The sequence below is a fragment of the Culex pipiens genome, chromosome 2, assembly GCF_016801865.2.
Source record: "Culex pipiens pallens isolate TS chromosome 2, TS_CPP_V2, whole genome shotgun sequence".
NCBI lineage: Eukaryota > Metazoa > Arthropoda > Insecta > Diptera > Culicidae > Culex > Culex pipiens.
The window spans coordinates 150,375,052-150,397,214 of record NC_068938.1 but is presented as its reverse complement, the minus strand read 5'-3'; the positions used below and the strand labels follow the sequence as shown (position 1 = coordinate 150,397,214).

General features: G+C 40.0%; 3 protein-coding genes across 3 annotated transcripts; 1 reads left to right on the top strand and 2 right to left on the bottom strand.

The window, feature by feature from the left end:
- Nucleotides 1-86: 86 nt before the first annotated feature.
- LOC120421481 (ras-related protein Rab-18A) lies at nt 87-1,613 on the bottom strand. The gene is made up of 4 exons (XM_039584698.2): nt 1,402-1,613; nt 938-1,105; nt 608-875; nt 87-549 (listed from the first exon to the last, which is right to left on the bottom strand). The coding sequence occupies exons 1-4, from the start codon at nt 1,470-1,472 to the stop codon at nt 454-456; spliced, it is 603 nt and encodes a 200-aa protein (XP_039440632.1). The 5' UTR covers nt 1,473-1,613; the 3' UTR covers nt 87-453.
- A 1,992-nt stretch (nt 1,614-3,605) lies between these two features.
- LOC120421446 (heat shock 70 kDa protein cognate 5) lies at nt 3,606-11,110 on the top strand. Its single transcript, XM_039584652.2, has 7 exons — nt 3,606-3,842; nt 4,133-4,170; nt 8,116-9,401; nt 9,461-9,670; nt 9,736-9,923; nt 9,983-10,123; nt 10,191-11,110. Exons 1-7 carry the CDS (start codon nt 3,780-3,782, stop codon nt 10,287-10,289), a joined length of 2,025 nt encoding a protein of 674 aa, XP_039440586.1. The 5' UTR covers nt 3,606-3,779; the 3' UTR covers nt 10,290-11,110.
- Nucleotides 11,111-11,198: 88 nt separating this feature from the next.
- Nucleotides 11,199-19,873, bottom strand: LOC120421447 (sulfite oxidase, mitochondrial). The gene is made up of 4 exons (XM_039584653.2): nt 19,430-19,873; nt 15,040-15,236; nt 14,690-14,917; nt 11,199-12,497 (listed from the first exon to the last, which is right to left on the bottom strand). The coding sequence occupies exons 1-4, from the start codon at nt 19,459-19,461 to the stop codon at nt 11,248-11,250; spliced, it is 1,707 nt and encodes a 568-aa protein (XP_039440587.1). The 5' UTR covers nt 19,462-19,873; the 3' UTR covers nt 11,199-11,247.
- Nucleotides 19,874-22,163: the final 2,290 nt, after the last annotated feature.

The window sequence follows — 22,163 nt, the reverse complement described above, 5'->3', positions numbered from 1 at the left end:
GAGACGCGTGATGTTTCATAATATTTTGAGGATTAAGTACCATGCGTCTCCATGTAATTATTTAGAATAATATAAAACGCTGTCTATTGAAGTAAGCTTAGTGCTGTGGGTTTACTTTATTCACCAACAAAACCGATTGTTACAGAGTACACAATAGTAATCGTAAAGCATTGGCTACACTTCCGCTTCATTTTACAAATAAATAAAACTAAGCTGCACCTTTTGATCAATAATTATTTTATGTTAAACTCTACACTAATCATTGTTAGATATACATTTTAGATATATAAAAATATCAATCATTCCGCTAATCACTCATATTTTTCCATCATTTAACCCCGGCGAGTTCTACGAATATGATAGATTCGGAATAATCCAGTAAAGGGGGATATTTATGGCCCGTTCCCCGGTTTTGCTGTTTTCTCGGGTATCAAACTTTCGTTCACGATATCATTAACACGAACACCCGGATTGCTGTCCTCCACCCCGGTTCAAATCTAGCGAATCTCCGTAGTCGTTGCGCTCCCAAAGGCCGTCCGTTTCCATGATCTGCAATCAAAATAGGAGACCTGAGCACAAATTTACAACATATTGAATGTGGAAATACCTTCCGAACCACTTCCTCGAACGCGTCCCGCACGCCCTCGTTCGTTCGCGCCGAGGTCTCGATGAACATCGTACGGTGCTTCTTGGCGAATCGGAAACCGTCGTCCCGCGTTATCGACCTGTCCGTCGAGTCGATCTTATTGCCCACAATCATCTTGGCCATGTTGTTTCGCGTACCGTAGATTTCCAGCTCGTTCAGCCAGGACTCGAGCTTCTGGAAGGTGTCCTTTTTCGTAACGTCGTATACGAGAATTGCGCCCTGTGCATCTCTGAACAGAATTTCAAGGATTTCAGTTCAACCTTTTAAAGTCACGTGACCTCTTCAAATTACCTGTAATAACTCGGGGTCAGTGTGCGGAACCGTTCCTGTCCTGCCGTGTCCCAGATGGCTAGCTTAACTTTTACGTTGTCAATTTCTACGATTTTGGTTTTGAAGTCCACTCCAATCGTTAAAGCCTGATCTTTGTCGAAGTCGTCCTCGGTGAACCTTAGCATTAAGCTGAAACAGAGCAAATGGATGAGCGAGTTGAAGCGGCTCCAAATATGATCAACTATCAACGAAACTGCGTCGTCACATCTCCACAGTAGAGTGAACTTTGTCAAGGACGGATTTGTCTCTTTGATAAAGATCGATTATTGTGTGTTGCGACGCTCCCGGATTGCATCAGCTGATGGAACACGAACGAATCATCTTCCTCGATGCGTGCAGTTCTTTAAATAGAACTGGATCATACCAACGGGAGCATGCAACGCAACGTAGAAGAAAAACATGATCTTTCCCTCCGGAATGTTTACCTAGATTTTCCGACACCGCTCTCTCCTATTATTAGAATTTTGAACGTCGCTAGAATATTTTCCTGCTGCATCTTGACAAACACACAGAACTTGCTTTTCTACTAATTGAACGGACTGTTTTACAATCAATCTAACTACGCGACAGAATTTAAAAAACACGATTTTTTCATAAAATGTTGTGCCGTCTTTCCTTCAGAACACAAACTCGATCCGCACACACAGATGGGCTCTGACGTTTTTATAAATAACAAATGATTCATCGTGGGTGTGAGTGACCGGATTCATGCGCTCTCTGGGTTCATCCATGTGTGTGAGTGACCGTGAAATGTCAAACGTAAAGTTCGCCACATGGGTCGTGGCAGTGTGACCAGTTAAAACGTACAATCAGATTTGTTTCACAAATTTTATCCATAACATTATTAAAAAATGTTATAAAATTTAAAATTTAGTCCTAATTCCAAGCCTACAACCAGAAGGATGCTAAAGGCAGCCATCTTGGAGGTTGAGATTGATATTTCGCGCAAACTTCGCACAGTAAAAACAAACTTTTTTTTATATTTATTTCAATATTTTTTATAATATAAAATTTGAATTACTGTCAAATTACACAGTAGGTTAAACGTTTCAATTCAATTTAAAAAGTACAACATTAAATGGGGTCATCGGTCAGACGTGTGTTTAATGATCTTAACTTTAGTAGTTTATTTTGCACATAAATTGCAAAAAAATCACCTCAAAACATACACCAACTTTTAAATGTAAATTGTGGTAAAAGTTTTAAATCAAAAAAATAATCAGTTTCTTTCCATTTTATGCCTGCAGTTTTTGTACTTTTTTTTTCAATGTGCGCAGTTGCTTTGTTTTGGTTCCGTAATGAACAGCTGATCTTTTGTTCTGGCTTTGATTTTGTGCCGTAAATGACAGCTCCCTTTTGTTCTGGTGTCGTAATTGACAGCTTGTGATGGCTGCGGTCGAGCTGCCTGTAGTGAGATATAGATGTCGCCCTCCTGCCAAAAACCATAAAGTATTCACAGCACATGATTCATACTTTTTTGAATGATTAAATTTTGTTTGAAGTGTTAAGTCTTTTATTAGTCTATGCTTTTACTGTACAAGTAGTTTTTAAAGTACGGTATGCAGATCGGAAGGAACGTGGTCAAGAAAAGTAGCGCATTCTTTTCGCGACACATTTCCTCGACCGTTTTTTTTATTTTTTTTATATGGAGTTTTGCGTTCCTTCCGATCTGCGTATCAGCCTTTAAGAACGGTATGTAGATCGGAAAGAACGCGGTCATGAAAAGTTGCGCATTCTTTTCGAGCTGCATATCAGCATTAAAGGTGGATAAAGTAACGTTTTTTATTAGGTCCTTTAAACAAATGTAAACATTAAGTGTAACATTTCTAGAGTTTTGTTTGAATCAGGGGGATGCTAAAGACCGCCATCTTGGGTGATTGAGATTGATAACGTGCGCAAACTGCGCACAGTGAAAACAAAAATATTTCTTTTTTTAATAATTCAATTTTTGTTATAAGAATCACTGTAGTAAAAGTCAAATTACACAGTAATTAAGTTAAACGTTTCATGTGATAAAAGTACAACTTTAAATGAGGACATCGGCCCGATGTGTGCTTAATAATCCCAACTTTAGAAGTTTATTTTGCAAATAAATTGATAAAACTCACCTCACAAACAAACACTAACTTTTAAACGTACATTGCGGTAAAATTTTACATAAAAACAATAATTACTTTATTTCCATTTTATGATACAGTTTTTGTACTTTTTTTTACAGTGCGCAGTTGCTTTGTTTTGGTTCCGTAACAAACAGCTGTTCTTTTGTGCTGGAGCCGAAGTTGACATTTCCCTTTTGTTCTGGTGCCGAAGTTGACAGCTTGTGTTGGCTACGGGCGAGCTGCCTGTAGTGAGATATAGATGTCGCCCCCCTGGTTTGAATAGGTCCTATAAACATATGAAACACAATAGCTTATAGGACCTTTTCAAAAAAAAACTCTAGATTTGTTTATAGGACCTATTAAAAAAGTCTAGAAGTGAATTTTGATTTATTTTTGTTTAGGACACTTAAAGGATAGTACATAAAATACCACCTGGGCAAAGCAAATCTGCAAAAGAAAAATCTGTCTGACTGCACTGACACAGTGACACGAGAGACCACCGGCAAGCAAGCAAATTTCATTCATTCATTTCACTTCGTTCCGAACTTTCGAGAGAATCGGTTGTGCGTGTGTGTGCGCGGTGTGAGCTGTCAAAAAAGTCTGAGCTGCTGCGGGCCAGTTTCATCAGTTTCTCCAAATAATTGCATCATAGCCTTCCAGAAACGTGATTTCGTGAAGAATTCAAAAGAAACCGTGCAAACACCATGTTGAAGGCAGCCAAATTCGTGTCCCGTGCGCTGACCGAGAACCGGTCCCTGCTGCAGAATGTAAGTTTCTAGGGCTTTCTGTTTGATTTACGCCGTTTAGGCCGAAACTGAAAATCGGCCTCTCCCCCGGCCTAGTTGGAGGAACATGGAAGTAAATCGCCGTACAAAAGTGAGGTTAGAAATCGCAAGTTCTTGTGTAATCTCTCTTCGCTTTCAGGAGTTGCTTCCATGTTTCGTGCCTTTTCCAGTGTGATGGGGCTTCCGGGTTGAACTTTGAACCCGGAGTCGGATGTTACCCGGAACCGATAATGAATGCAATGTCTCTTTTTCTCTTTTCCCCGCCCCTCTAGGGAGGAGTCCTTGGCAACAGCCTGCAGGCCCGACTCAAGTAAGTACCCGCTGGGAAAATGACTGGGAAATTATAACTTCAGTGGACAGCGGCTGATAGTGGGTTGTGAAATAAGGTTCTTGAGGATTGTGAGTTGAAACTTTATCATCAGTTGAGCGATCGGCGAAGAAGTTTCGTTCGATGAAGATTCCCAGTCTGGCGATGGTTGGTTTATGTAACACCCCATCTCTGGCTACTATGCTTGCGGCAGGCAGAAAGCATGTTTTCAAGGTCGGCTGCCGCATGCGTTCTAGAGAGATTGCGTGATGTTATTTAAAACTCTCAGTTTCTTAAGGGAAGAAAAATGTTTTTATGTTATTTTTAATCATTGCTGAATTATGACAATTATTACAAGGCGAAAGAACAATTATTTTATTTTTAGTTGTTAAGTGCAATTTTTTTTTGAAAGGGTCCAATAAACCAAATTTACAGTTTTTGCTTTCTGGGTGTTTTTGAAACCGCCTTGAGTGATAAGTCAGGGGTGTTTTTGGGACCGCCTTGAGTCAGGGGTATTAAAAACACCTAAAAAGCACAAACTAAAAATTTGGTTTAATGAATCTTTTCTTTTTTTTAAACTCCCGAATTATTGACTTTAGTCAACTGTCTTTAGAATATTTATTTAAAATTGTGTTTTTCATCTTTTTTTCCTGTTGTTGTTGTTGTCATTCCTGTTGCTGTTGTTGTCATCTCGATGAAAATGTTCAGAAGTTCTTGTTGAGAAAACAGATCACTACTGCCTTCATCCGTTGCTGCTGTTTGAATTTTCCTCGGTTGAATGAAGCCAGAAGGTGTCGTATTCTCTGCAACTTTTTGCCGCTGATTCAACGGCAATGGCAACAGATTTGGAACCACTCGAGCAGTCCCTGCTCCTGGTGACTGAAATCAAAAATTGATTTCTTCAGCAACAATTTTTTTGGGTCCCTTCAAGGGTCCCAAACAACTTCCCAAAATTTGGGAGCATTTGGTTAAGACCACGATTGGCGCATTACTCTGGGGAAACTTACATTTTCCCTTTTTCGAATTTACAAAATTCATGTTTTATTATTTAATGAAACTAACACCGTAGAATTATAGCCCTGGATGTCCTGAAAAACTCTCTCGAATACAGTATGGTGCAGAATTTCTTCTAACAAAAGTTACAGGGCATTCAAGAGAGACATTTCGAAATCCTCGTTAAAAATCATACTTTTTGCCAACACTGTCGAGTCAAGCGGAAACTTTTGAAAACTAAGATAAATAATAGGAATTGGGGTGAGATTTAACTGAATAATGTCTTCTGAACTTTTCTTTATAACAATTTAACGTAAGGTTCATCAAAATATAAGAACAATCATGTTTGTTTTGTGTTTCATGTTTCCTCTGGCAATGTTGACAAAAAATGTGAGTTTCATTGATTATTTCAATAGACTACTTTTGAAAACTCTGTATCTTTTTTGTGACGCACTTTAGCATCATACTGTCTTCGAGAGAGTTGTCCAGGGCTATACTTCTACGAGGCTCTATGGTGCTAGTTTTATAAAATAATAAAACATGAATTTTGTAAATTCAAAAATGTGAAAATGCAAGTTTCCCCATAGTCATTTCCATACAAATTTCATTCACTTAGTGCCAATCGTGGACTTAACCAATCGCTCCCAAATAGAGAGTGATGGTTCTGGAGATTTTCAATTTCCCGGAAATCGAGAGTTGAATTTTGCTATTTTCCGGGAATTTCTGGGACATGGGAATTTTAAAATGATATGCAAAATTGGGTCCTAAAATGAAGCTTAGATTGCTGATATTATTGTTTACAGCGATACAGCTTATTTTTCTGAGTACAATGACCCTTTGTACGACCACAAGGGGTTGGATGGATTTTTAAATCAATTTTGAAAAATTAACCTCGCGGTCCTTCTTGACAGAAAAGCTCCTACTTGACAGCTCGTTCCAAGGGGACCATAGTTGATCCATCGAAAAAATGTTGCCTTGTCTAAAAAAAAATTTGCATTAAAATGAAAATAAAGTGATCAGAAATGGTTTTTAATCGTGTTTTTTAACGTTGTACATAAAAAATTACATAGGGCTTTAGTACCCAATTATTGCTGTGTTGCCAATAATTTGAAAGGAACTTAATATTGTTATGACAATGAAACAAACCTAAGTACATTTAGTCATAAAATAAAACATTTAGTCATGGTTGTTCAATAAAACATCAATTTTACTAACCATATCGAGATTTTCATTACTTTGTGGGTTTTTTTATACCTACTTGTTGTAAAAGCTTTTCGAATGTACACACTAGCCCGGGTCAAAAAAATCAAAGTTGCTCAAATCAAAAATTTTATGAGATTGCCCGAAAGAGTACTAAAAATGGAGGCTCAGGCCGAAATTTCAGCCCATTTGGTTGAAAACTGGCTTGCCTTGAGCAGGAACAAGTTTAAATGGGAATTAACCCGTAAAACTGGAGCATTTAGGTAAATTGCTCTGTACAAGTCAGCCGTTAACAAATGACGACTTTTGCATACCATGGGGTCCTAGTGGTGGCTGATTGCCATGTGGCGTCCTCTGATCGAGGCAGCCTTCTTAGTGTGCTTTGATTTTACCCTATACATTTTGCTGGCACCATGAGAATTTCTGCGACGCCGGAATGAATCCGGTTCAAGGCAAGACCAGTGGCCTCGGATCGTCTTACACCCTTCGGAGGAATTGTTCCCCAGACCATACCCTAGGACCCCATGGTATGCAAAAGTCGTCATTTGTTAACGGCTGACTTGTACAGAGCAATTTACCTAAATGCTCCAGTTGTACGGGTTAATTCCCATTTAAACTTGTTCCTGCTCAAGGCAAGCCAGTTTTAAACCAAATGGGCTGAAATTTTGGCCTGAGCCCCCATTTTGAGTACACTTGGCAATCTCATATAATTTTTGATTTGAGCAACTTTGTTTTTTTTTGACCCGGGCTAGTACACACGCAAGTTCATTTTTTGGGACTCAAAACTTTACTGTGTTTTTTGCGTGTTTGTTGGTCTTGGTAGACATAAACTTTTTATTAGACTTTTGTCCAACAGGTAAAAACTAGCTTCAAATCTAATATTCATGACAAATAACTATACAAACCAGCATTTAAAAGTAGTTTTACTCTTATGTGAGTCAACTGTAAATATCACGTGAAAGAATATTAAAAATTATAAAGAAATCTGAATGAAATATTTGATCCGTGTATACACTTAATCTACAAATAATGTCGAGAGTTATTTTTTAAATAAAATAATAATTTTATATTGGAGCCTTTTTCATCGGCTTTACTGATTTATTTACTTTAAAACATGATATTACTTTGAAGAAGAGAAGTTTACTGACATCAACCACTTTAGTTTTTTAGCTTATTTAGTAAAAGCTTATTTTGTTTAAATGTTCGCTCCACATTTTTCTGATTGGGTCATCAATTTCAGTTATTGGCATTTAAAGTTTTCTTAACTCGCAAATTATGGTAATTTTGCTATGGTTTAACTTAAAATGCCTATTTATTTTTTGTATTTGTTAAATTTGACTGAACCTACACCAAAATGTCACTTTTTTATGATTAAAAAATGGCAATGTGCTTTAAATGTGTTTTTTTACCTCAAACGCCAAAAAGTACTTATGAAATTTCAAGTCACAATTAAAGGAAACTTGAAAGGGTCTTGTTTTTATTATTATTGGAAAATATTAGTTAGCGAGCAGCATTCGGTAACTGGGCTTTGTTCTTTATCCAATTACCAATCAAGTACTGTATTTTCAACAAGAATAAAAATAATAGGGCCGTAGTTTGAAAACTACGTTATTTAAATAATGTAGGGTTTCGAAAAATCTTTTATACAAAACCCGCAATCGTATTGTAGATTGTTGTCCACCACTCTCACCCATTCCCAAAGCTGTTTCTTATTTTTTAAACCAAAAATAATACTTATCTTTCCCCCGCGCACAGGTCCGACACGGTCAAGGGCGCCGTCATCGGTATCGATCTGGGCACGACCAACTCGTGCGTGGCCGTGATGGAGGGCAAAGCCGCGAAGGTGATCGAGAATGCGGAGGGTGCGCGCACCACCCCGTCGCACGTGGCCTTCACCAAGGACGGCGAACGTCTGGTGGGCATGCCGGCCAAGCGCCAGGCCGTCACCAACTCGGCGAACACGTTCTACGCAACGAAGCGGCTGATCGGTCGTCGCTTCGACGATGCTGAGATCAAGAAGGACTTGAAGAATCTGTCGTACAAGGTGACGAAGGCATCCAACGGGGACGCTTGGGTCCAGGGAGGTGATGGTAAGGTGTACTCGCCCAGCCAGATTGGTGCGTTTGTGCTGATGAAGATGCGCGAGACGGCGGAGGCTTATCTGAACACGAGCGTGAAGAATGCCGTGGTTACGGTGCCGGCTTACTTTAACGATTCGCAGCGTCAGGCTACCAAGGATGCCGGACAGATTGCCGGATTGAACGTGCTGCGTGTGATCAACGAGCCGACGGCGGCCGCGTTGGCTTACGGCATGGACAAGAGCGAGGACAAGATCATTGCCGTGTACGATTTGGGCGGTGGAACCTTCGATATTTCGATTCTGGAGATCCAGAAGGGTGTGTTCGAGGTCAAGTCGACGAATGGTGATACGCTGCTGGGAGGTGAGGACTTTGACAACCACATTGTGAACCACCTGGTGCAGGAGTTCAAGAAGGATCAGGGCGTGGACATCACTAAGGATCCGATGGCGATGCAGCGGCTGAAGGAAGCGGCGGAGAAGGCCAAGTGCGAGCTTTCGTCGTCGGTGCAGACTGATATCAACTTGCCTTATATCACGATGGACGCTTCTGGACCGAAGCATTTGAACTTGAAGTTCACCCGGGCTAAGCTGGAACAGCTGGTTGGAGATTTGATCAAGCGCACGATTGGTCCGTGCCAGAAGGCTCTGTCGGATGCCGAGGTGGCCAAGTCGGACATTGGAGAGGTTCTGCTAGTTGGTGGAATGTCCCGTATGCCCAAGGTTCAGCAGACCGTGCAGGACATCTTTGGCCGTACGCCGTCGCGTGCCGTGAATCCGGATGAGGCTGTGGCCGTTGGTGCCGCCGTTCAGGGTGGTGTGCTGGCTGGTGACGTTACCGACGTGCTGCTGCTCGATGTGACGCCGCTGTCGCTCGGAATTGAAACCCTTGGCGGAGTGTTCACCCGTTTGATCACCCGTAACACGACCATTCCCACCAAGAAATCGCAGGTCTTCTCGACTGGTGAGTTGGTTTGATGCGCTGCTAGCTAAGTTTGTTCTAAACCCGTTTAAATTCCACAGCTGCCGACGGTCAGACCCAGGTCGAGATCAAGGTACACCAGGGTGAGCGCGAGATGGCCTCGGACAACAAGATGCTTGGTTCGTTCACGCTCGTTGGAATCCCGCCAGCACCACGTGGCGTTCCCCAAATTGAGGTCGTGTTCGACATTGACGCCAACGGTATCGTTCACGTTTCGGCCAAGGACAAGGGCACCGGCAAGGAGCAGCAGAGTAAGTTTTGGCTCAACTAGAATAACAAGCAGATAGCTAATTGAGTGGTTTGTGTGTCCTTTCAGTTGTGATTCAATCTTCCGGCGGTTTGAGCAAGGACGAAATCGAAAACATGGTCAAGAACGCTGAACAGTACGCCGCGAGCGACAAGCTGAAGAAGGACCGCATCGAGGCCGTGAACCAGGCGGAAGGAATCGTGCACGATACGGAATCCAAGATGGAGGAGTTCAAGGATCAGCTGCCCAAGGAGGAGGTTAGTTGGGTAATTGTAGATTGCTGGAAATATGACTAATTTCATTTTGAAACCTTCAGTGTGACAAACTGCGCGAGGAGATCACCAAGGTTCGGGAAATTCTGGCCAACAAGGACGAAGCCGACCCGGAGGAGATCCGCACGACCGTCGGTGCCCTGCAGCAGTCCTCGCTGAAGCTGTTCGAGATGGCGTACAAGAAGGTAAGTGAAATCGGGGTTTGGCTTGCAGCGGAGCATGAAGCTTATCTCTTTCGACGTTTATTTACAGATGGCTTCGGAGCGCGAAAGCAGCGGTAGCAGTTCCAGCAGCAGCAGCAGCAGCAGTAGCGAAGATGCCGAGAAGAAGGAGAAGGAGAACAAGAACTAAGTAACTGATCATCCCCCCTCTTAATTCTACAAGTATAACAAAAACACAAAACCCTGTAAAAATAGTTGTAGACATCATAGTGTTAGCTAAATTTCGCCAGACTACACATTAAACCACAAAGACACACACAATTGGAACTAGTGGCCGCTAGTACCGGATTGCATCTAACGCGCGGAAGGAAAACGTCATTTTTGACTGGATTTAGCTATTCAACAAACCAAGTCTAGTAGTTTGTAGTAGGAAGAGTTGTTTGTTTGGAAGCCTTTAGTGATTAAGTTATTCCTTGTACCAGCCCAAAAGAGAAGAGAACGCACTTTGAGACAGCTTTCAACCAGTCCCCCCTAGCTTGATTCAAAACTTAACAAATGTATCATTGTGTTTGTTTTACTACAATTAATAGAACAGAACAACCGACACAATTAAGGCAACTCCGCGCGTGTTAACCCTTTACTTTCTAAACCCCGCTCCCCCCGATTGATAGTTATGTGGGTGATGGGAGAAGGACTCAGAGGAGACAAGGCTCGTTTTAAAAAAAATCTCCCCCCTCCTCTCGGTGGCACGCAAGAGCAGGACTTTGCGGCTTGGTAGGTAAGAGAATCTAATCGAATAGTGTTTATTATGTTTCGACTCTGAAAACCAATGATTTATTACAAAAACGAATTTACTCGTTTGAAAAAAAGAAGATTAAAAAAAGAAAAATATGATGTATCGTAAAGTGAATGAATATTGTAGATAACTGCTGTGAGGCGCATGAACGAACTAAGGAAATGTCGCCTGAAGGAGGTATCGTCGTTTTATTGCAATAAAATAAGATTTAATCAATAATATGACATGGTTATTTTTCATTTGAGAAAGAAAACGAAGCTTGTACGAAGTTGTACGGATTTTCTTTAAACAAAAAAACAAATCTTTATGATTAAAAAAATTTAATAAATCACTTCTCATAATTCAACAAATCTCACTTCACTTCGACCTTCACGCGACTGTACGCGTTACCAACAACTCCCCGCAGGTTCCAAATGTTTTTAAACGTCTCCGGCTGCCCGTTGTAATTATCATCCACCGCTCGGGACCAAATCTCCAGCTTCTGTCCCGGCTTCACCGGAATCTTCGCCGTCCACAGCGACCACGACCAGTGCCGTCCTCGGCCGGTATTCTTCTCGACCTGGTCCAAATCGGCCACGACCCAACTGTTTCCACCGTCCACGGAAAGATCCACCCGGATGACCTCCTGACCACCGCCAGACCACGCGTACCCCTTAACGGTGACGAACCCGTTCTCCGCCTTAATCTTCTCTCCGCTGGCCGGGCTGCAGATCGCGGACGTGACCGGCATGTTCTGAATCGCCGGAGCACTCTTGAAGTCGACCGTGTCCCAGTCGGTGCTTGGGCTGAATGATTTGTAGTCGTTCTGCTGCCAGTGCGAACCGGACTCCTGCTTGGAGATAATGATGCGTCCCAGCCACTTGACGTTACGGGAACCCACGACGCCCGGAACGATGACCCTCACCGGGTAGCCGTGGTCCCGGTTCAACGGTTGACCGTTCATTTCGTACGCCAGGATCACATCGCCGCGCGGATCCATCGCTTTCGACAGGGGAATAGATGCCCCGTAGGGCGTGTGGGTTGGATCCGTGTCCAAACCCTCAAACTGCACGTGACTGACTTCGTCCGACTCAACACCCATCGCTTTGAGCACGTCCACCAGTCTCACCCCACTCCACTGGGCGTTGCCCACTGCCGCAGGTCCCCACGGCAACCCCTTGATCGGCTTGACCTCCATCATTTCGCCGCGTCGATTTCCGCCGCACATGATGGCCGCCGTTACGGTGACCTTCGGGAACTTCTTCAAGTCCTCATACTTGAACGACTTGTTCTTCCCATTCAACTCAACCTCCACGTCCAGTACGTACTCCTTAATGTCAACCTCCGGTACCGGCAGGTGGTTCCTCACGTAAAACAGCTCGTTCGGCGTCAGGAAACTGTCCACCAGCATGGACGGCGGAGGTTCCGCGTTGAAGGGCCGTTCGGTGGCAGCCCGAAGGATCGGGTGGCGTTTCGGTTCTCCAGCCCACGGGTTGTCCTGGTCCTTGGTGCTGATCACGTCGTCCTCCTTCAGGTTTCCGATGCGGAACGACTCGAGTAGCGTGAGCACTTCCTTTGTGTTGTGCTGCTGGTAAATGTGCCAAAATGGGTCGATGGCACTGCCTGGAAGATTGGTTCAAGGGAATTAGTTAAGTTACAGAATAATATACATAGAAATATTCAAGAAAAAATATAGCTGGTAAGCTCATTTGAACTACCATGCACCTCCATGGATTACTTCAGAAGGCGATATTTCAAAGGAGACGCAAGGTTCTTCTGAGCAATTCTCTATCAAAACCGGAAATGGATTTTATTTGTATTTTTTTATTTGGCTCAAACTTTGTGGGGCCCTCCCTATGACCAAAGAAGTTATTTTGTGTCATTGGTTCACCCATACAAGTCTCCATACAATTTTGGCGGCTGTCCATACAAAAATGGTACGTAAATATTCAAACTTTTGAGTGATTTTTCTGATCAATTTGGTGTCTTCGGCAAAGTTGTAGGTATTGTTGAGGACTTTTGAGAAACAAATTGGCAAACGAAAAAAAAAAATTGCTGATTTTTTAATTAACTTTTTTTCACAAAAACTAAATTTCCCTAAATACGTATTTTTTTAATTTTCGAGATTTTTTGATATGTTTGAGCCATAGAGAAGTATGGTAAAAAAATCTGCCGCCGAGTTATGAATTTTTGAAAAAATAGTTATTTTTGCAAAAATCAAAATTTTACCCAAAAAAAAAAAATGACCTAATTTTTTTAATGTAAAATTGAATTTGAAAACGAAAAGTATTTTAAGATTTTTTGATAAAGGGCCCCGTTTTCAAGATATAGCCACCGATAGTTTGATTTTAGCGAAATATTTGCAGTTTTTCGATTTTCAAAAAAGTTACCATGTGTGACCATTTCTGAAAATATTTCTTTTCGAAAATAATATTTTGAAATTTGTGGAATCAAGACTAACATTTCAAAAGGGCGTAATATCAAATGTTTGGACCTTTTGAAATGTAAGTCTTGATTCAATAAAATTCAAAATATTATTTTTGAAAAGATCGGAAAATTTCACGAATGTTTCATGTTTTATTATTGAAAATCGGACCATTAGTTGCTGAGATATCGACATTAGAAAATGGTGGGTTGTTTAGGTGGAACTTAGAAAACTTCAATTTTCCTTTTTCTTTTCCTTAAGGTGGCTGTATCTCAGCAACCGGAGGTCCAATCTTCAATGGTTCTTGGACAATTTTATAGAAAATTTACAGAACTTTTCAAAAAAAATATTTTTTAGAAATGGTTACTCATGGTCACTATTTTGAAAAATTGAAAAACTGCAAATATTTCGCAAAAATCAAACTTTCGGTGGCTTTATCTTGAAAACGGAGCCCTTAATCAAAAAATCTGTAAAGTACTTTTCGATTGCAAATTCAAATTTGCATTAAAAAATAATGTCAAACTTGTTTTTGCATGAAACTTCGATTTTTTCCAAAAATCACTATTTTTTCAAAAATTCATAACTCGGCGGCAGATTTTTTGACCATGTTTCTCTATGGCTCAAAAGTTGCGGATTTTTGTCCCCTAAAACATATCAAAAAATCTCGAAAATCAAAAAATACTTATTTTAGGAAATTGTGTTTTTGTAAAAAAAAGTTTATTAAAAAATCTGCAATTTTTTTTCTTTGTACCTATTTTTTTCTCAATAGTCCTTAACAATACCTAAAACTTTGTCGAAGACACCAAATTGATCAGAAAAGTTACTCAAAAGTCACAGCTGTTTGAATATTTACGTACTATTTTTGTATGGACAGCTGCCAAAATTGTATGGAGACTTGTATGGGTGAACCAATGACACAAAATAGCTTCTTTGGTCATAGGGCAGGCACAAAAAATAAAAATGGTCGAAATCAGCCGATTTTGTAGAGAATTGCTCTTCTGTGTTGATTAGAGCCACTACTGGCATATTGCAGACAGAAAAACTCTAAATTAGTACATAGATTTGCAAATTTGATGTTTTTATGTCTCTAAAAATTGCTGTCCCTATTTAGACTGTAGCTCCAATTAGCCCTAGTTGACGGTGAATTTTATTGAAAAAATCTTCTTCAAAGTCTACAATGCGCACTGCAGTATTAAAAATTAATTCTCAAAAGACCCCGGCTCGAGATAGATTTAAATTTCAAAAGTCTGGGATGCTCTCAAACGTAGTGAATATTCAGTGCGGGAGTTCAAGAACTCGATCAGCAATTGTAATCAAATATTTGGTCAGCAAACAACTTTTAAACCCATGTATTTGGCTGTACTGTTTATCTAATTAACAAAGAACCTACCTGCCGCCAGCATGACCTTATCGCTGCCGGGATGTTTCGGCACAAAGCTGCTGATATCGTACACGCCGATACCGTACGTCACCCAAATACCGGACGCTGGCGAGTTGTGCTTCTGGATGTCTTCCATCGCGTACACGGGCAGGTCTTTGCGCAGCTCGTTGTGCGCCTGGTGAATGTCTTTTGTTGGGGACACCACCTGTTTGGCGTACACTTTTGCCGAGTCATCTTCTGCGTAATAAAATGAGGTGATTATGGGCACGTCGTTTGGGGGTTAGTGTTTCTTAGATGAGCCTAGAGCGATTTTGTTTGAAGGTAAAAAAACAATCTTACAGTTGATGGATTGAACTTACTCAGTTTTTTCACAATGAGGTAGGTTAGTAAGGATCCACCGATAACGGTGGCGGCAGTTGAAAAGGCATTGCCATCTCCAGCACTATCTGATTGGCTACGTGAACTGGAACCGTGGTCGTAACTAGCAGACCTTATGTTTACTTTGAGCCAATTATGATGCACCACGCGACTTGTAACCGATTTCGAAGGATGAAATCTGAAATGAAAAGAATAACGCAAATATATAATGCATCAATCAGGCGTGCCACATTTTACCTGTCATTTGTCTGTAATTTTGATAATAATTTCAGTTGTTTCGAAGCTGTTGAAAAAACTTCAAAATCTTGCCAAAGTTACTACAAAAATAAATGAATATTTAGGCTGATAAAAACTTTATAGAGCAATTCCAGCTCAAATCAGGAATTTTTCTGGTACTTTTGTTCCCGACCCTCTCCGATTTCAATGAAACTTTTTAGACATGTTATCCTAGGCCTATAAAAGCCATTTTTGTGTATATGGGGCCAGTAAAAAAAACGGAATCGACGTAACACCTTATAATGTGGCCCTCTAAAGATACCCTCAGGGCCCGAGGAAGACCACCAGAAATCCGGATGCGAGACGCGTTGTCTCAACTAGACCTTGATGTTCTCTATCCGATCTATCAGTTCCTCTTAGATTCCAAAATAACCATTTAGTTTTTCTTCAGTTAGTTTTCCTTCAGTTAGTATAACTCGCCTTCACACAAAGCCGTCGTTTCTGGTTTGCACCGGAAGCAAAGCAAGATCGCCCCAGCAGCTGGACACCGAGTTGCGGCTGAGGACAAAAGCAAAGGCCAGCAGAGCCAACCAAGACCCCTACACAATCCCCCTTCCCTTCCCACGCCTTGTCTTTAACATCAATTCCTTCCCTACTAACCCCGAGCAGGCCGCGGGTAATCGGCTCCCCTCCCACTAACATTTACACACAAGATCCTCTGTAATTATTAAGTCAAATGTAATTACAAAAGCCGACTCGGTCCTAACCAGGTCCCAGCACCGAAAAGGACCTAATAAAAATAATTTTATAAAAAAAAAAAATGTGGCCCTCTTAAACCTTGCGGTCCGCCTCGGGATTCGAACCGGCGACCTCTGGATTGTGAGTCCAGTGCGCGGTCCGATTGATCCACACAGGCCGCACAGGGCCAGTTGCACTCGATAATGACATTTGAGAAGGGCGTAAGAGATTTCAATATTTTTGTATTTGTAATTTAAATTTTGCTGTATCTCGAAGCCGTTGAATCGTATCAAAAAGTGGTCAAAGACAAACTTGTAGGAAATTAGACGAGCTTTACGCTGAAAGAAAAATGCACGCCAATTCTATGAGATTTTTCAATTTTCAAATGTTTAAAAGTTAAATTTTATGGTGATGTCACGATTTTTTTTCGTTTCAGATTTTTTGGTTAATTTGATGCAAATAAAAGAGATTCCGTTAGCAAACATGCACATTTTATTATTCTATTCAAATCGACTTCTATTTAAATATTTGTTGTCCACATTGCGATGCCAGGTTCGTAACTCTTCTTTGCTTCATTCTTGGTGATCTCAAGGGGCAAGACCAGCAATTTTAATACATCTGAAGATAAAGTTAGATAAATATATCAAAAATGAACACACCATAATTTGAAAGTGCTTTACCTCATTCATTTGTTCGGCTTGTTAGTTCCGTCATGCTCCTGAATATGGAACATAGATTTCTAACTTTTTAAAAATGATATAATTAACACAATTTTTCACAAGCACGTTGGAAATCCACGAAAATTTATCTGTCATTAGTTTTTATCAATGCCTGCCAAGATTTCTGCATACACAAGATGTCGGCTTTTTGACATTCGATCAAAATGCACGACAAACGCTCGAAAATATATTAGAAGGACTCAATCGACATCGAGCAGATAACGCTGTTTAACGAAAGTCGCCATCAATACCCTTTCACTTGCGCTAACTATTTCAAAGCTCTTAAGATATAAAATTGCTGCCAACTACCGGCAACATGTTCTTTTGCACATTAGTTAAATAATCACTCTCTTGAAAAATAATCCCGAAACATGTAAATAATTGTCAAGCGCCATCAAAAAAACAAACGCGCCAAGTCTTTTGACGTTTAGATTTTGACTACCCATTCCAATCGAAGGCTGAAGAAAACCGAGCGAGAAGCGAAGGCAAATAAAGAACAACAGACGGACAGGGCCGACAACGGCCCGAAATCCGCCCGACGGCTCGACAAAACGGCCCGAATTCCAACGGTTTGTCCGACGGAATTCGGGCCCTTTTCGTGCGTTTATGCAACACTTTGTCCGACGCTCGTCGAAATCGACGTTTGAGAAAATCGACGTTTGAGAAAATTGATATTGACGAGCCGTTGTCGGGCCGATTTCGGGCGACTTTGTTGTTTAGATTGTCCTGCATTATCGGGTGCTCTCGTTTCAGATATTTTTGGTTAATTTGATGCAAATAAAAGAGATTCCGTTAGCAAACATGCACATTTTATTATTCTATTCAAATCGACTTCTATTTAAATATTTGTTGTCCACATTGCGATGCCAGGTTCGTAACTCTTCTTTGCTTCATTCTTGGTGATCTCAATGGGCAAGACCAGCAATTTTCATACATCTGAAGATAAAGTTAGATAAATATATCAAAAATGAACACACCATAATTTGAAAGTGCTTTACCTCATTCATTTGTTCGGCTTGTTAGTTCCGTCATGCTCCTGAATATGGAACATAGATTTCTAACTTTTTAAAAATGATATAATTAACACAATTTTTCACAAGCACGTTGGAAATCCACGAAAATTTATCTGTCATTAGTTTTTATCAATGCCTGCCAAGATTTCTGCATACACAAGATGTCGGCTTTTTGACATTCGATCAAAATGCACGACAAACGCTCGAAAATATATTAGAAGGACTCAATCGACATCGAGCAGATAACGCTTCGAATCGCACGACAGTGGAACTTCAATCTATCAGGGAAGGGTGGCCACCAACACCACCAGCAGTGAGTCAGTGATGCCAGGAAATTCTCTCTATAAATGCTAGTTTTCGTGAGTGTTCGCTTAAAATTTCATCAATTTCGGCAGCACTAAGCAGACCCAAAAAAGCGCTGGAAGAAAAAAAGAACTAAGCTGAAAATAGGAAAATGGGCGTGGCCCAATGTACTCGACTGATTAATAATAATAATAGACATCACACCGTCTTTTCAGACTGAATTTACTAACTAAACGGGACAAACACAGAACACCCAGAGGAGATGGGCGGGAATCGAACCCGGGTCCCTTAGCACACATGAGGGATCGGCAGCCAAAGCCGCTAACCACCGCGCCACGGGGTCCTCCTGAATAGAATGCATTTGGGAAATATTTTTTTTTAAATGCTTGTTAAAGGAATAGCATAACTTTTAATAAAAGTGAAAATAAACAGAAATGTTCACAAAAAGTTGCTCTACCCGTTGGTGTACTTGGTTTTAGTATATTTCAAGGAACACTCCAGATTATCCAGCATCATTCAAACACGACCGCTTATTAGGCTTAAAATGGGTATATTTCCCCTAAATCAACATTTTCGAATGTATCAACAATGGAGAGTTGCTTGCTCACTTTTATTTGAGCTATTTATTACTCTGGAACAGTCAAAAACATTTTATGAAAGCTGTAATTTATGATCAAAGTGCTGATAGGCCGAAAATAGAAAAAGGTTGAGAAAGGTTATAGTTCCCCTAACACAGTCCAGACTCGGTAATACGAAGATCTTGGAGAAAAATCACGGATAATCGAATCTTCTTGTAATCGAATCACGATTTTTTTATATTATTTAGCTCTAGTCTTTTGGTACATTCATACCAAGATTAACACTTTAATGTCATTTGTTCGATTAAAATATCTACAGATAAGGAGGTCATTTTGTTCAAAAAAAAGTTTACTTTTCTTGTTTCAATCCATGTTAAAGATTCAAAATCGGCGGGATTTGGAAGTAGTGGGCAATACATTTCATGTAAAAAAACTAATCGTATCGAGTTGTTGCTAGCAAACACACGACTATTTAAGTTTTTTTTTCTTTAAGTTCCAGTTAAACAACAGCAACGGCGCGAATTTATTAGCATCACTGAAGATGTTCGCAGGGTTCTCTGAAGATCGTACACAGTGACGACCTCGGTTTGCGTAAGCAGTCTATCTAATGCCCAAACACAACATTGTTCAACACAATCCGGCTCTTTTCGCGAGTTTCTTCACACATTTAGCTGCATCATCGGAGCTCACATATACGCACTCAACGAGGTGGATTATCTCCCGACGGTGTGGTAAACATCACTTGACTTCCCTCAATCCCATACCCTCCGAAGAAACCGGACACGTGCGCCAAAACAAACCTACCTGGCCAAATGGAGCACACTTCGCGACAACATCTTCACTTGCTGGCCTCTCGCAATACACTGGAATCGATGTTTGTGACCACGGCCACTCTACGCGTACAAATTTAGCTTTTGCTGAACTGAACCGTATCAATTTAACAAACACATAGACAGGCAGTGACCGGCATCAAGACGAATTCAGCAGTACAAACAGAAAACCAGTTCTTGAACAGTTTTTGGACCGCAGAAAAGCCTGCGAAAATGCGCAGTAACGCAACAGTAATGTTCCAAATAATTTAACTTGTTGGTTTAGCTAAATAAAAGTCGCAATCAGCCGATATTATAGAATGGTTAAATCGAAGGTACAATCGAACTTGACAGAAGAGATAAATCCGCGTAGTAAAAATAGCTAGATATGATAAGATTACTGCCAGCTGGTTGAAGGAACACCTCCAGCGGCGATAAATGAACAACGAATGACTTTCACTTTTTTTTATTTGATAAGACAACAGATAATGGGTCGACCAGAAATGGTAACACAAAAATATTAAATTAAAAAAGAACTTCTTTATTTGTTGTTATGTTTAGCATATTGTTCAACATTAAATGAATTAATAATTTTATATATACACAGAATTCGTTATTTCTGGAAGCTCCACCTGAAAATACATTTGTATTGGTACCTTAAATTTAAGTCCAGTATTCATCCTTTTTCAAATGTTTATGTAAATAAAAATAAAATTCTTTAAAGATCATAACTCGACTTTTTTTTGATTAGGTCCTATAAACATATGAAAGACAATAGCTTATAGGACCTTTTCAAAAAAAACTCTGGATAAGAGTACCATCAACAAGGGAGACATTTGTTCTAGAAAGTGAGATTGGGAGATTGGGTCATATAGATTCGCAGAAATGAATATGACACTTACCCGACAACGTTACATGGTAAGGTGCTGCTTAATCAGAGCTTAGTACTAGTGTAAGTTTCTTCGTGTTGAATATGACAGGAACATAGCGCAAATATTCGTACCGTTCAAAAAGTAAAAAAACCTCTGCGCAGGGTTTTATCTAAAAAAATGCCAAATATTTTTTTCTCATTTTATTTATGTTGTTGTTTTAGCATTACTTGTAATGAAAGTAGGGTGTCGTTTTTCAGTACCTTTTAGGGTCCTGAACAACTCTCCAAAATTGGAACCACTGGTTTAGTCCTAACATTGAGGAAAGCTATTATTTTTTATGGGAATTTTTATGTGATTTTTTGCTTTTTTTTAATTTTGCTATTTAAAAAAAAATCATGTTTCACGAGACTGGTCATATGCGTGATTTTGGCCTTTCGTTGGATTTGTTAAAGTATTGAATACATCTTTTCCTTCTTCACTGAGGTAATAAAGCTCGTAGACCCACCTTCATGTGTACCTATCGACTCAGAATCGAAAACAGAATGTCTGTCTGTCTGAGTGTTACCTAAATTGTCACTCAATTTTCTCAGCACTGGTTTAATCGATTTAGGCCAAAACGGTCGCATTTGACTCGGTCCCAAAGATCGAATTCCAAAAAAAAGTTCCGATAAGTAGTACAAAATTTATGTATAAAAATGTGTTTTCGCAAATATCTGGATGTTAGATAAATAGCCGAAAATCATTACAAATATCATAATATTATATACCGTTTGATAGGTAATTGAAAGACCATTCCAACGAGTCCAAATAATTGGAGATCAGGCAACCCTGTCTTGAGTTTAGACCACTTTAGTGATAATTATGTCTTTTTTTAACCCGAATCTCACTTATCTAAACGAAAACTGTATCCGGATCTTTCATCGTTTGATACGAAATTGAAAACCATCCAAACGAGTCTAAAAAAATGAAGATTTGGCAACTCTATCAATACTTTTTGAGGCTAGATTTTAATTGAGCTCATTTGGTGTCATACCAAAAACCTGCGTACTTAGTTTCCAATAAATTTATAATTCAGATGGAAATTATTTCCAGATTTTTTTAGTGATTCATATTTTGTTAGGAGTGAGGAAGGCACCAACCAGGGCTGCGGAGTCGGGTCATATTTCAAGCGACTCCGACTCCGACTCCGGCTTTCTGAGTTAAGCCGACTCCAACTCCGACTCCGGCTCCGACTTTCCAAAAATTGATGACTCCGGCTCCGACTCCGACTCCGGCCTTCCAACTCTAGCCGACTCCGACTCCGACTCCGACTCCAGCTTTCCACAAATTGTTGACTCCGGCTCCGACTCCGACTCCGACACCTAATCTTTATTTAAAATATTTTAAAAATTTGAATTAATCACATCACTCACATTTCAGTTCACACTTTCACACTAGTTTCTTCAAAAAGCAAAAAAAAACTTGTTGAAAATCTCGTTAACTTTGCATAACATTTCTACAAGACCTAATGCAAAAAGTGGGACTCTAACTGTTTTCTTTTCAGAGTTATGACAATATTCTGTAAAAAAGTCGAAGCAAAAAATGTTCCTATAAAAAAAGGATCTACTTAAAATCTTAGCAATTCTATGGTACTTTATTTACATTTAGTTGAATTAAAAGTTTGCAAAATTAAGTTTAGATAAGTTTTATATAGAATTTCCAGAGTTATATAAACTTTTATACTAAGTAGTCAGTAAACTTTATATTCAATCCCAATTATTTTTTTAATTCAAGGATACCTATTTGGAGTTGGGAGACTGGATTTATGGCGATTTGTCAACAAATAACTTTTTTTATGTTAATTTTTTGAAAGGTGTA